The sequence below is a fragment of the Adelges cooleyi genome, unplaced genomic scaffold (genome assembly GCF_023614345.1).
Source record: "Adelges cooleyi isolate 19-005CV unplaced genomic scaffold, UGA_ACOO_1.1 ACOO_flye_CR_arks_rails_tigmint_CR_PRNA_307, whole genome shotgun sequence".
In the NCBI taxonomy this organism is placed as follows: domain Eukaryota; kingdom Metazoa; phylum Arthropoda; class Insecta; order Hemiptera; family Adelgidae; genus Adelges; species Adelges cooleyi.
Genome location: NW_026095978.1, coordinates 2974084 through 2989818, shown reverse-complemented (window position 1 = coordinate 2989818; position 15735 = coordinate 2974084). Strand labels below are relative to the sequence as shown.

Genomic DNA, 15735 nt, shown 5'->3' with positions numbered 1-15735 from the left:
CACAGCGGTTCAAAAATTTTTTTTTCCGAAAAAAAAACGCAACCATCAAGAAATAATAATATTAAGAGGCCGATGTATTAGCTAGGCAATTTTACAAAATATGAAACATTAAGATAAAAAATAAAATTTTTTAACACATAGTTATTGAAGGAGAACGGAAAGAGGCAAATTTTTTACAAATATTCATTATCTGCTTTAAATCTGCCCATAACTCGGAGAAAAATAACTTAAAAAGTTTTGTAACCAGAAAACTTAATATTTACAAACTTACTTTCGAGTTAGTTGGAATTTCAAAATGGCTTTAAGATTAATTGTTGTCAAATATCAAAACAACAATTATGAAATATTGGTTTTTATTAATATGTTTCTTAGACGTTTTATAAAATTTCAAGGTCATATCACATATGTGTACCCGGACTTGTTTTATTGCTATTCAAAGTTTAATTATTGTAATTTAGCAGTTATTCGAGTATCAATTTCAGAAAATTACATTTCTTTTATGATTTTTTAAACCTATAATATTTGAAAAGAAAAATTGTCCTTATTAGCTTGGATGTGATACACTAAACATTTATAGTATATTTATTAGGTAATATATATGGACCTAAATTCATTAGTAACAAAAATAAGAAAACTTTCTTATGTCTTTTAACAGCCAAGGCCTACTTTAAGCAGTAACCTAGTTAAAATGGCATACAAAGCATTGGGTGCAGCAAACAAATGTAATCTTAATAAATTACAAATCGCCCAAAATAATATTTTGAGATTCATTTTAAATAAAAGCTGCGATTACCACGTTGAGAACCTGTATAAGATATTTTATGTGCTAACATTTAAAACAACTTTCCTACCAAACAGCTGTTACCTTTATTATAAAAAATAATCTAGCAAAACCAATTTGCCACAATTTTAACACCGCAGGGGCAGTGCCGTCGGGGGCAAGGGCCCCAAATTCACACAAATTACATTATTTACTAAATATCATAATTTTACATTTTTTTTTCTTAAAATGTTTTTAATATAAATCTCGAACGAAAAAATATTAAAATTAAGGACAGTAACCATCAGCCTTCTTGTTACCTACGTTGCTTTTCGCAAACCAAATACCTAAAAAGAAGGTAAAGCTTTTAATAAACATTTACAATTGTGTGATGTTATATACCAACATTTCTGCGGTATTCACTTTTTTTAAGTATTTATAGTGTAAGTTATCTACGTACACATCGGACTTGTGCACACTGGGTATTTTTCTGTATGTATCTGGTCTTAAATTTTGAATTTCTAAAAATAATAGATTTACAAATAAATATAAAAATAATGTACTACTTCCACTAAATATTAATTACCGATATCCGGTTGATCTTCATCATCTTCGTCCGAAAGCATGCCATCAGCAATCAGAACTAATATCAAGTTTATATGTCATTAATATTGTAAGCCAAATTTAAATATTTTGACCAAATAATCATGACTATATAGTGTTTACATTTTCATTATAATTAATTTTTTTACCATAAAACACAACATTTGATTGGTATATAATATTATCTTTGCAGTTTAAATTATGACCAACAAAACTACGTGAGTAAACAGAAGAATTTATTGATATTTATCGTTCTGAACCGTGTCTTTGGAAAATTAAACAAAAAGGATACCACGATCGAAACAAAAAAGATGCAATTTTTACTACTTTTTATGTTTTTCCTTAATAAAAAAAAAATTTTGACTACAGATTTTTGAGAAAATTGTATATGTTATAGTTCCATTTTAGATCTATCTTCGGTCTAATTTTCAGATCTAAATCTCTAAAATTTTGCTTAAAAAAGTGAAATAAAGAAATAATTCTATCCCTTCAAGGAGGAAGGGTTTATGATTTTTGTTTGGTTTGTTTATGGTTATCGATAGTACAATTCATATAAATTTGGAGCTTTTTCGACTATTTTAAAAAAAGTTGTAGACCATCGTAATTTTAAGTTGTAAAATTTGTAAATTTTTTGGGTGTTTTTCTCGATTTTGATGGGGAAGGGGTGATTTATTTTTATTTTTGGCCTATTAATGTACCTTCCAGGTATGATTTCTGATATATATAGTTGCTACACGAAGAAATCAGTTCAGCGGTTTACGAGATATCGTGGGTCCAGACACAACTGAAGCTGAAAAAACACAAAAATGTTCCAATTATGTTTTTAGCATTGATTAGATAACTAAGCGAAAACAATTTTTAATTATTAACCAATTTGAAACGATTTCTTTGACTCAATTGAGAAAATTGTAAATATTGTATATTATGTTCAGCTACGATGCGGAGCTGCGAAAGTATTGTTTATACACGGTGGATTTTTATCATTTAATTTTTTTTGTGTATGTTGAAACTCATAATTGTTTTTAACCAATAAGTAAAAACTTAAAGTAACCTAATTGGCCAAAAATAGTTTATCCTTTCCCCTTTCAAACCGAGAGGTACTAACAAAAATATTCTATATTTAAAAGTTATAGTATAAAAAGAATCAATCAAAGAAAGAAGATGAAGACTTATTGGACATACCCTAAGACACGAGGAGGAACTACACCACACAATTTTGGAAGGACAAATAGAAGGCAGGAGAGGCTGAGGACGTCCAAGAACAACGATAATAAATAAAGTTATTAAAGATGCCGGACTGAGAACCTATAGAGAACTGAAGAGAATGGCCAGTAATAGGGAAGAGTGGAGGGAGTACGGAAGTAGAATGCTGTAAAACCAATCTAAGGGTTGAATACTAAAGAAGAAGTATAAAAAGTTAAATTGTATGAAATATTTTTTAGACAGAACACTATCGAAAAACGTTGGCAATATATGCATATGTTTTGCACATGAGTAAACCGTGCAACAAACAATGTTCTTGAATATCTACTGTTTACTTTAAAGGCACAACACAATAGTAACAAATTTGAAACAGTGTACAGTCCTGAAGTATATTTTCTTATAGTAGGTACTGCGCTAATTCATACTATTTGAATCACAGTCACCAATCAATAATACAATACTCAAATTACATTATAAAATCTTCATAAGTATCGAATAGTTTCAAAACAGTTTTTATTTCCAAAACTTACAATTTAACATTCTGAATCTGAGTTTATTTTTTTGATAAATTAACATGTATTTGAAAAGTATACTGTTTTTCTACGTGGCGTCTTTCTTTTTCCAATGTCAAGGTGTCCTTCCAACTGAAGAACAGATTGTAAGTAAACCAGCACTTATTATTTATTATGATCGAGATATAACGCTGAAATTCTTGTTTAACTTTATACAGAGATGGATATTATTTAGAAAATTGTTTACCTAAATATTTATTTCAAATCATGATTTTATTCAAATGACCGACAAATAATTTTTCGAACGATTGACGTATAATTTTTAATTTGGATAATTATTATGCTTGATACAGGATGGGTGACCGACCGGGAAAATTTTCATTATTAAAAAAAAATAAATAAATAAATCTCGGCCCACTCTCTTTATTAGACGAAAAGATTTGATTTAGGTCTCTGATTTTATGATAAAAATTTAAAAAATTAAAAATTGGTCGAAATCGATTTTTTTAAAAAATAACTTAAGAAACCTCTATTTTTGGGGCAAAGATTAGTGATAAAAATTTCCAAAAAATGAGAGTACTATATAAGACTAAAAGAAAATTTAAAAAAAAAAATTTCAACAAAATTTGAGGTCAGGCCGATGACCGCGTGATTTTACTTAGAATGCCTCATATATATAGAAAAAGAAATTAATTATTAATAAGAATAAACATTAATAACTTTGTTTATCAATGGCTTATAGTGGGCCTACCCAAAAAAAAATTCCTAGCTACGCGCCTGTGTAAGTGCAAATTTAACTGTTCAACAGAAAACGTGATTTAAAATTTTAGTGCAATGGTAACCGTACACGATGGTAAACGACAAAACTGCTCTCTAGCGGTCAATAATAAGTATTACACTTATGCCACGGTTTTACTCGATAAAATTCAATGTTATCATACTGTTTTCGTATTTAAGTCAAAAAGTCAAAAATTTGCACTTGCACTATTGTTCCACTGAAGAAGCGATATATTGTTTAGAAAATGTATTTAATGTTCTTACAATCTCCAGTTACGCTTTGAAAAATATTTTTCACTTATACTGAATATACTTTTACACTTATTCTGAAAATTATAGACTATGATTAAAGACTTGATCGCGCCAAAATTGGACCACGATGGCAAAATGAACTTTAGTCAATTAAATGAAGTAGTACTCCAAGTACAACAAAAAATCTACGAAAAATATGGCATAACCAATGAAAATAATATTGATTTCGGTAATTTACAAATCGATTTTGTTATTTATATAGTTGAAAATAAAAATAAAATTTTAACCAAAAAATCATAACTCTTAAACAAAATAAAAACTTTTAAAAAACGGGTACATTTTGATGATGTACAAAACAAATTATAAAATGTAATAATTATCATGTGATAAGTTCATTAACCAATATCACTATGAATATATAATGTGATTTGACTTTATTATTCTTAAATTACAATAACATAAAAAACAAAAGTTTTGCAATTGTAACACGAAACTATTCTCAATTCCCTTGCTGTTAAATTTGGTTATTTTAATAATAAATAATACTATGTACTTTCAGGTTTTCAATATGACAATGATCAAGTTGAAATCGCCATCCTATCGTATATAGCTATAGGAAAACCAGAATTAAATGTAAATAAAAATATAAAACTATACTACAAATAAAAAGCTCGTTAGTTTGTTTGTGTTTAGGTATTTAAAATATTCAAACTTTTAATTCTCCCATTTAAAATAGGTTTAACACTTGTAATTCTAAAAAGTATAGGTTTTTATTATTAGTATAAAAATTCTCACCTTCTCGAATGATATTGTTTTTCTCTCAAACCATAAAATGATTTTGTTACTGGATTCTTACATACAAAACAAAAAAATAAATATAAAAAGCTTACAAAAAGAATTCTTCCATTTTTTACAGAAATGAATAATTTAAATTAAAACAAATTTCCTAAAATAAAACTTATGCTGCATGTCTGTTACGACAAAAAGATTATTTAAAATTTATTTTTTTTTTGGCCAAAATAATCGAAAAAAACCCAAAACAAGTTAAGAACATTATTTTTATCGTAACATACATGCTGGGTACGTTTCAAAAAATTCCAAGGGGAGGGGGTTTCTCCAAACGTTTGTTCATAGTTTGGCGTTTTGGTTGGCTAAAGAAGGATTAGGTTTAGTGTTAATTATAAAATACATTTTAAAAATAAATTCATATTCTGAAAATTATAGAGATTGGTTAGAGACATAGTCGAGAATAATTTGGGGCCAGAAACCTTCGTACCATTTAAGAAAATAAAAGCTATATGTGTCAAAGTAGCTAAGGCAGTTAATATAACACCCAGAGACTTCACCAGTATTGATGTGTTTAGAAGGCTGGAATTAAAATCAAGTAATTAAACAATTTATAAAAATATATAATAAATATGTTGAGTAAAATGGTTAAAAACCATTGAAAAAAAATCATCATTAACAATCAAGTGTGTCATTTTAATAACTATAAAAAAGTATTATTTTTAAGCTATGAGTTAGTAACTAATAAAACCTAATAAAAAATTGAGAAAATTGGGACCTAATTTTTATTACATTATTATTCTAAAAACTACTATTATTTTGAATATAGATGTTTTTTTAGTATACCACATAGTTATTCTCAACTCAATTGATCTGATTCGTTTGTTAAAAAATGTATAATATTTTGTACTTTCAGACCGTATGTTTCGAAAGGATTATGTTGTAACCTTAGCCCTAGCGTTTGCTGCTACAAAAGAACCGGGAATACGTGTAAATAAAAACCATAATACTATATTTCAGATAAAAGGCTTGTTAGGTTGGTTTTGTGAGATATTCAAAATATTCAAACTTTAAAAAAAGTTAGACATTTTCCATTTTTTCATTTCTGGTCTCGATAACTATTGTCTTTCTTTTTTATAGTAAATGATTTTGACACTGATTCTTTACATATAAAAATATGTTTAATAGAAGAACCATTTCCGAACGATTTTTTCCAATTATTGATACAGTAAGAGAGAATTTAAATATAAAATCTTCTCCCATTTTTGATATAATTTACTGGTTTATCGTAAGACGTTACATTATACTTAGTAGAGTGATTTTACAATTAGAGTTACACAATTATTGGGTTTGACACGTTAAACGTATGTTCTCACCTTATGGTGAAGTTGGTACTGACTACCATCGCACCTCTAATAATATGAAATCAATACGTTAGCTAATATAAAATTGATGTTTTGTTGCATATAAAAACCTCATTGGCCTTTTTGTGTCTTGTAGATAGCAGTTTTTATTTCGCTAAAGAGAAATCAGTTTTATTTATAACTTGTAATACACTATTTAATTTCTTATTATTACTCTTATAATAATAGGAAATAGTAAAAGAAAAGATCCAGCGTTGTGATGATAGTCTATTTAAATATTATGAAGAAGTCATAGCAATATGCACGGAAGTACAAAATACAGCGCATGTACCCATGGAATTACCTACATATGAGCAATTCATAGAGCCATGGAAAAGTAATATAACAATAGAATAATATTCAATAAATGTGTCAAGTAAAATGTTCAAAAACTATTGCAGAAACATTATGATAATAAAACTTGTCATTTTTATAGATGTAAATTATTTTTTTTTTCAAACTAAATATCAAAACTCGAAAAAAAACTAACAAATTAATTGATATTACATTATTCTACTCGTACGATTATTTGAAGCAAAGACATTTTTTTTAGTGTAACATTGTTATTTTTAACTCAATTGGCCTGATTTGTTTGTTTATAAAATGTATAATAATTAATATTTTATACTTTTAGATGGGTCATACGCAGCGGAAACAGTTCAAAATGCCATTATTCGACATTATTTTCCTTGATAGTTTGATTATAACATTAACTGTTCTCGAATTACTGCATGTATGTAATATTTCACATGTTCACATACAAATGTAAATTTGATTGATTAATATACTATTTTGCTCTTATATTTCGTCACTATTTATTGAATAATTACCGAATCCCAGCAAATCAGTCCACGGTTCAAACCCGTAAACAAAACCAATGACTTTTGTTTTGTAACTAGTCACTTTTTATAATGTAAAAATAATATTTAAACAGTAATATCAATCCAAGTACCATTTCGAATTTGTAAGCTTCGTGAAATTTTCAAATACTCTGTTAGTATGCTAATTTCTAATGAAGTCCAGTAGTCTGTGTATTTGAAGAAAATCCAAAAACCATAAAAAGAAATATCGCATCAATGAAATTAAGGACCTCTTAAGCTCTACATGGAATCTAAAGTACACATTGCTTATTACAATCTAGCTTTTCTTAAAACGAAAACCCTCTAAGTAAAATTCGAACCGGTTTTCCAAGTTTTGAAATTTTGTTGACATTTTGTCCATATTATTTCGGCGCTTTGCAATTTAAGTAACACTATTTCAAAATAAGCCAATTGACTTTTTTGGTAAAAATTATCAATAGCAGTAAACATGTAAATTTAAAATCAAATTATTGTTCACAATGAAAAGACTAAGACTTTACAATTTTTGAGTTGGGTTTCCGTTAACTGTATAAAATATTCATGATTTTTGCTGAGAGCTATTACTGAGACAAAGGGAATAATATTTAAAGGTTTAAAAAACATTATAGTCGATTAAAAGGGATACAATGGATGAAATTAAACGTGTCATCTACCATGACCACTTACATGGAAGAAATATCATATAGAGAATAAATATCTCAAATATCTCATATAGAGAACTCCTCTAGTCAGAACGGAAAATTTGAACCAATAGGTAATAGGATTAGCGTATATCATTTGGAAATGAGTACATTTTATTCCGTAAATGTTGAAGCAGAGCTATAGAGATGAATCCAACTTTTGGCTGGTTGACAATTTAAAAAAAAAACGGTATCGTAATGAGTTGTAATAACTATTATGTAGATGATGTCCTTAATAATGTCTATGCCTATTGAAATTTAGTACAGATGTGTCCCCTTTTAAATTCCTACTAAATTGTAGTAATATTTCTTTTTTTTTATAAATTAAAATAATATTGCACAAACAGTAGGTTATAAATGTTTATTTGAAAAGAAACAGGGATTTTATAGTTATATAAGTCGTTATGACGTATCGTATTTTGAAACATTTGTTTAATATCATTTTAAGAGAATTAAAAAAAAATTATACTATTAATTAGATATATTATTATATTATTGGATTACTCAGACATGATATTTGATAATATCTCCGTCTAGCTCCGTCTAAGTGTTATGGATAATGGGTGATTAATAACCGATGGTGTTTATGCCAAATAACTCTTCTATAACCCAGTTCCTACTAAAATGGTATTTTTAGTGCACATATTTTATTTCCATAAAACTATCTTTATTACACAGCCTAGTAAGCTAGGTATGTGTGTTTAATTTTCATTTACCTTTAAAGGACATCGTGACTGTAATAAAAATGCATTTACTAAGTTAAATTTAGTAAACATATATTTTAACACAAGAAAGTGGAATCTATTTACATATTTTTTTTTTCAACATCAATAACACTTACAGGTTCTATTTTTGTACAATAACATATTATGTTTCTATTCCAAAGTAGTCTACAAAACGTGTTGTGTAGTACATAAAATATACAATAAACTAAAAAAAAAATGTTTATAAACTTAGTTTAGAACAATTTTTTTTCTTAATTTTTACATTTCTCCGATCTAGTGTGTCCTTTTATGCGTTATGAGATAACCCGGTTGGGAGAACGCCTTTAGGCATACTTTACACTGAAACGATCTTAGAGTTTGAACTATAATGCATATTTATTAATACAGTAATGAGGATACTTTGTTGGTTGCCATTTTTTTTGTCAGACAATCACAGTCATTTCCATAGGATAAATTATAATTTTTTCCCTTCAAAACTGCCTTGCGCGAATTAGTTTTTCTCAGGCAACATATATAGTTAATACAGCCATTCATTAACTGGTTGAAATATTAAAAAAAGGGCGATGGTAGAGCACAGACAATGGTGTTGTCTATATTATGTAAAAATTTGATTTCTTAGTTTTAATTATAGCCTTTGTAAAATTAATCTGCGCAAGGCGGGTTTTTTGAAGAAAATAACGGGTGTGTGACCTCCTCTTAAAGAGAAAAACTAGTTGCAACAGAATAATTTCAAATTTAATTTTTTATTTGGATAAGTCAATAAATACTGAAAAATATTGTATTATAACTGTTGTATTGATTGAGTTATTATTTTTTTGCGACTTGTGATTTATACAATTCGGTACTTCTTAATTTAAATTATTTGAATACAAGTATTTAAATGGTTTTTCGAATAGCTATCTGACACGGTGGGGTATTGCCATCATCGCGGTCTGGACTATTACCCGAACCGCGATGACAATACCCGGCCGAGTCGTGCTTCCCTAATTGCCCATTAAGCAAAACCTCGGCGCAGCTTATCAGCAATGGTGACCGCCGAAAAGTAGTTGTAGTATTGTTGTCGAATTAGCCGTCATTATTATCAGTCCCGTGTACCTATATACTCGAATAAAGGTTAATAAGAATTAAAGTTTGTTGTTGATATTTTAATTACTTAAAGTGATACCAAGATTGTCCACGGTCACGACAATTGGCGCAGTCAGTAGTTTTAGGACTTTAAGGAAAAAAACCGTAAGTACAACATTTTATTTAAAAAGTAGTACAATTCTTTTTTCCCTACGACCAAAAAATTTTTTTTTAGTGAAAAAAAGTGAATAAATAATTTTAAGCGGTGCAGTGAACGGGTGTACGCATAACATAATTATTTATATTGAAGTATAATAGTATTACTATTTTTTTTTGTTGTTGAAAAAAAAAATCCCCCGTTAGTTAATTCTCGGTACGATAGCGCTCAATATATAAATATATATATACATACATTTTGTTTGTTTGTTTGTTGTGCTTTAATTTGGATATAAACCCGAAATGGCAAACAAATATTTAATGGAGCTTAATATCGACGAATTAAAAAATGAAGCGCAGGAACGGAATCTACAGACGCAAGGGACTAAAGCCGACTTGTTAATCATGTTGGAAAGCCACTTGTTGAACGTAGAGAAAGTTGAGCCCGCCAATGTAGTATTTAAGTTGGATAGTGTCAAAAACCAGTCCATTAGTGACGCCAATGATGACGATAAAAACCAAAACGGTGTAAACGACAACGTCAAGGAAACTCGACGTCTGTTGGACGGCCCCGAAATGGAAAACCGTCTTGGCACACTGGAAAACGGTGTTGACACGATATCCGACCGCGTGGTAGGTTTAGACACGGAAATCGACATTATTCAAAACCGACTAAAACAATTTAATTTGTTAATTGGGAGAATAGGTCGATTAGAAAATATTTTAGACGACTATGGACTCCTTAAACCGCTTTCAACGGAAACGGACCAACCGACGGAAAATATAATGTTGTCTAAACACGCGCAATCTTCATCTTACCCTAAACCACACCAAAATAACGGAATAAATCAGGAGACAGTCAGCCATTCGTCTATGTACCCGTCTTGTTCAAAAAACGGAATAGACCCGCCTACTGCCTCCTCAAATTTTGAACCGAATAAAAATTAAAGTGTTGGTATAGGAACCGAATATAACGAAATTTTATTCCCCAACCCGATTAATTTTACAAACGGAACCACCGGACAGAGCTCAAATAATTTTTTTTATCAAGAACCACAACACAATATAAGTGGAATGGTAAAAAATAACTATGGGCGTCCACGTGGTCAACCGAATGTAACTTTTGGAGAGGGAATCATTTTTAATAATAAGCACGAGCTAAATAGCACGGCTCATCAAAATTCTTTTTTATTACCACAGTATAAAATAGATATTGTCCGAAATTCTTTACCCGAGTTTGGCGGAAAGAAAGTTGAGAACCCCAAACGGTTTTTGAGCGCCGCCGCTAGCGTACTCGTCGAGGCTGATGTGCCCAACGAAAATGGGTAAAAGTGTTAACCCTACAGTTAAAAGGCAGCGCGGGCACTTGGTGGGGAACACTGCGCGCTCTAGAAGTTCTGCGAATTTGATTTTCCTTTTTATTAGATAGGCTTACTCAAATGATAGTTTTATAGAATTAAAATGTAATGATTAATAACAAGTTTGAATAAAATAAAGTTAATTAAGTATGATTTTTTTTTTAATTTTAATTAGTCCAATTAACAGTGCCTACAGTGTTATTGACCCAGTCGCTAAATTGCATCTAAATTTTCTTAATACAAAACTAGATTGGAACATTTTTATTTTTATGTACTGTTAACGATTTATGAGGTGTGAAAAAATGTACTTATGTGTTTTTGGAAAGGAAAAAAATATGTATATTTCAATATCGTTTTCTAGAGTGAAAATGTCTTCTTACAAATCTCACATTGAAAATGTTTCTCGCCAGTATGCGTACATAAATTAAAGTAATAAGGAAGACTTTAAGGCTACTTAGACGCAGAAGTGGCCTAGCCAACCGTTTTCCTTTGGGAATCAGTCTATTTTAGATAGCCCAGTAGTTCCGTTACAGTTCAAACGTAGTATATTATATGTCTAGATATTAATTGAATTAAAATCCTTTTTAGTTCAGAAATCACCGTCTATGCCAGTATCCGGTAATGACGTACTGTACGTTTATAAATACAGAATTACACGTGGCATGGAGCATTAAAGGTACTTTGATACTTAAGGTCTATTGGTTACTAGAAGTTTTAAAGTGTGGAAGAATGATGTGTTTGTGTGCCCTGTGATGGTTATTTAGGAGCTCAAGAGTACATAACATGAATGAAATGTCTAAAGGGCAATCAGTATATATTAAATAGGAAAATAATTGAAGAGTAATAAATAAGTAAAAATAATTTTTAGAAAATAGTTTTGATTATTCGAGTGTAGGGTGTGCTTATAAAAACGGTCAAAGAGTATAGAATGATAAGCAGTTAAATAAAATAACTTTTAAGTTTTTAGATCTGGACAGTCACATAATAATAATAATATTCAGTGCATCAAATATTTCAGTTTTCGCTGGTTGTACAAACTGTTTAATATATCAAGAATCACGAGGGAAAAAATGATAACTAGTGTTTGATTAGTTTCCCGCCAATTTATTGTATAATGTGGTGAATTTTGTGTCATTGATAACATTCGATTTCAAGTGGACGAGAAAATGCAAAAATTGCAATACCCATTTCCCACCCCTCTAAGGGGGGCACAAGTTTTTTTGTTTTTCGGGGTTTTTAGCAGTAATTTTAAGACCTTTGGGTTAAAAATTTACCAGTTGTTGGAACTCATATGTATCCGTAACATATTAAACGGAAAAAAAACTCGGCACTACAATTTTTTTTTAATTGCCGGAAAACTGTTTTCGCAGATTGCGTATATTTTAACAAAAACACCTAAAATCTTTAAAAAAAAATTATCAAATCATTAAAACAATTTTATGTATATCTATGCAGAATGATACTATTAAGTTTTGTGCTCAAGTACCACTTTTGACTTTAAGTTTACACAAATTCAATTTTTTTTTTTAAACTAAAAACACGGTGTACCAGATATGAGAAACGAACAGACACTAAAAACTGTCAGTTGGTAACGTCTATCCGTGTTAGGTTAGGTTAGGGCCCAATGGTCGGTATCATAATATTGTATTTATTACATGATATCACAGACGACTAAATCGTGTAACTGGTTATAGTAGACACACGATTTATTGGGAAAAAGACCTATCCGTGTACTTATTAAGACACTTGATGATTCTGATACGACAAAACCACTGTCGTTATCTCGTTATTTTATCGCCTGCGTTATAATACCTTACCGAAATTCAACTATGAGTAAATAAGGTCCAACTACCTGCAAATTATGAAGAGGACTACTATTGATTTTTTAGTTTCAGATTAAGTGTTGGTTTTTATGCAGTATACCGCCCTAAAATGTATTTTTTATTAAACAATTTTTTTAAAGGAAAACTAATGTTTTGCATATTGTTTTACTGTTATTCATTTAAAGAGATTCACGCTTGATTGTTTAAATTATCTCATATAAGATATGTAATCTGCCTCGTGCTAGTTTTAATTTTTTAGTTTATAATTTTGTATAAAATATTTCATTATTTTATTACTATGTTCAAGTTAAGATATATTTTAATAGTATTTAAAAGTCATGAATGATAGTACTTTATTTTATGACTAGATCAAATCTCGTGAACATTTAACATCATGATACTGCTCATATACTATTATTAAAAAAATACAATTTTTAAAATCTCCATAAAAGGTTATTGTTAAATAACAGGCAACAGCCGACCGCTAGTGGCTATACATGTTAGTAATATTTAACTAATAAGTAATATATGTACGAGTAGGTAAAATGTATTGTTTTCTCCATCACATTACCAGTATACGATTTATTTTAATTTAAATGTAAGAAAATCAATTTTTCTTTAGAAAATAACAAGAAATTAATATACAGGATGGGACAGTAAAACGGCGATTTTCTAATGTATTTAAATGGGAAAACCCGTTTCACTATCCTACCCTTTACATTTTAAGGATCTATGAAAAGGTTTTCTTAGTTGCATTTTATTTTGTACATTGTCAATCTAGTAAAATAGAAGTATAATATAGCTTTGAAATAATATAATGTATTAAGTATAAATAGTTTGTGTAAGATTGCTCTAACGGAAGTATATAATACATAAATATTAATTTTATAGAGAATAAGCGATTATAATTTAAACTATGGAGTACAAACGATTGAAACATGAATCGTCGACCATTCCAACAAAATTTAACAATACATTGTATATGTAATTTGGTCCACTACGTTTTTGCGAAAAAAAAAACCAGTACAGTGGGGTTGATGCATAGTGGGGACGGGGAGGTCACAGGTTTACAGGAATTTTTAAATCTGAAAGTGATAAAATCACTTTCGAAAAAACGCTTTGATGCAAATCGGTAGTTAGTATTTTCAAGCCAGTACAGTCCAAACCCAAGCACAGTATAAACCAGCAAAGTTAGAAAGTTTTAAATTAAGGTTCTGTATTTACAAATGAGCATCAAAGCGTTTATTTGAAAGTGATTTTATTCAATTTTATCACTTTTATTTATAATAATTCCTGTAGACCTGTGACCTCTCCGTTTCCTCATTGCTTTGATTACATTATGCCTATACTCTACTGTACTAGCCTCTCGGATAAAATCTCTTTCAAATTAACGCTTTGATGCTCATTTGTAAATACAGAACCTTCATTTAAAACATTCTAACTTTGCTGGTTTATACTGTGCTTGGTTTGGACTGTACTGGCTTGAAAATATTAACTACCGATTTGCATCGAAGCGTTTTTTCGAAAGTGATTTTATCACTTTCAGATTTAAAAATTCCTTTAAACCTGTGACCTCCCCGTCCCCACTATGCCCCGACCCAGCTATGCTCCGTCCCCAACGTGTCCCGACCCCACTGTACTGGTTTTTTTATAGATACGTTTTATGAAATGAGTTACCACAGTAGAACTCTGAAAATGTGTTTCCCAATGTGTTCTGTGAAACAAAGTACTCACAGCAGAAAGTATGAAACCAATCAAGTAAATGGTTGGGTGCTAAGACCCTTTTCAGTGGATGAAAGTGTATTTCCAGGTATTGAAATTGAAGCCAAAGCACAATTTTTAGGACTTTGTGAAGACAACACACAGAAAATAGATTTTGAAAACACATAACTAGCAACATTTTGGCGAAAAATTGGTGGCGCGTATCCATTATTATCGGAAAAAGCTTTGAAAATACAGATCTCTTTTTCCACAACGTACATGTGTGAAAGTAGATTTTCAACAATGGTAACAATGAAAACAAAAGCAAGAAGCCGATTGAACTTGGAACACGACATAAGATGTGCTTTGGCCAAAACTGAACGGAATATTAAACAAATTGTTAGTAATAAGCAATATCAACCGTCTCATTAACTAACATTACGATTACTTATTGGTTGTAATAAAAACTCTTGTCTTCTTAGTTTGAAAAATTAAAATAAATTATAATGTATATTTTGTTTTCCTTATTTTTTTTTGGGAGGGTGGGGTATTTGTTAATATCCAACCTGATTTATGGGTAAAAGTCTCAAAAAGGTTGGGAGCAGCTGAGTTATACTACACTACGCGTTAGTACAGAAGTCACAGGCATGACTCATCAAAATTCTATAGTTTATTCGAAGTTTTCGTTATTTTGTTAGGTACTGGGATGTAACCCAGTGGCGTCGAATATAATTTAGTTGATAATGATTTATTTTGCTCCTGGGTCTTATTAAAATGTAAGTAACGTATTATTTGAAGTATTTAAAAGTATTATAAAAAAGTTTTTTGAAAGTATTATTCGTGTTATTTAGTCTATATTTAACTCATGGATAATGGATGGGAATGGTGGTTGGTGTTTAAGAGGATCATATCATACTATAAAATTATGTTCAGCAAATGCACCAACTACCGTTGCACAAATGCACATTGTCTACTGTTGATTGTATGGTAATTAAAAAAATTAATATAAAAGAAATGATAGAAATTGTGGAAATTAAATTTTATCTAGCTTAAGTACATTTTAAAAATATA

The 15735-nt window shown here is 29.6% G+C and overlaps 1 protein-coding gene across 1 annotated transcript; it reads left to right on the top strand.

Annotated features, from left to right (window-relative positions):
* Positions 1-2959: 2959 nt before the first annotated feature.
* Positions 2960-7055, top strand: LOC126839601 (uncharacterized). The gene is made up of 7 exons (XM_050574994.1): positions 2960-3224; positions 4195-4336; positions 4667-4740; positions 5332-5491; positions 5810-5883; positions 6486-6633; positions 6931-7055. Exons 1-7 carry the CDS (start codon positions 3141-3143, stop codon positions 6987-6989), a joined length of 741 nt encoding a protein of 246 aa, XP_050430951.1. The 5' UTR covers positions 2960-3140; the 3' UTR covers positions 6990-7055.
* Positions 7056-15735: the final 8680 nt, after the last annotated feature.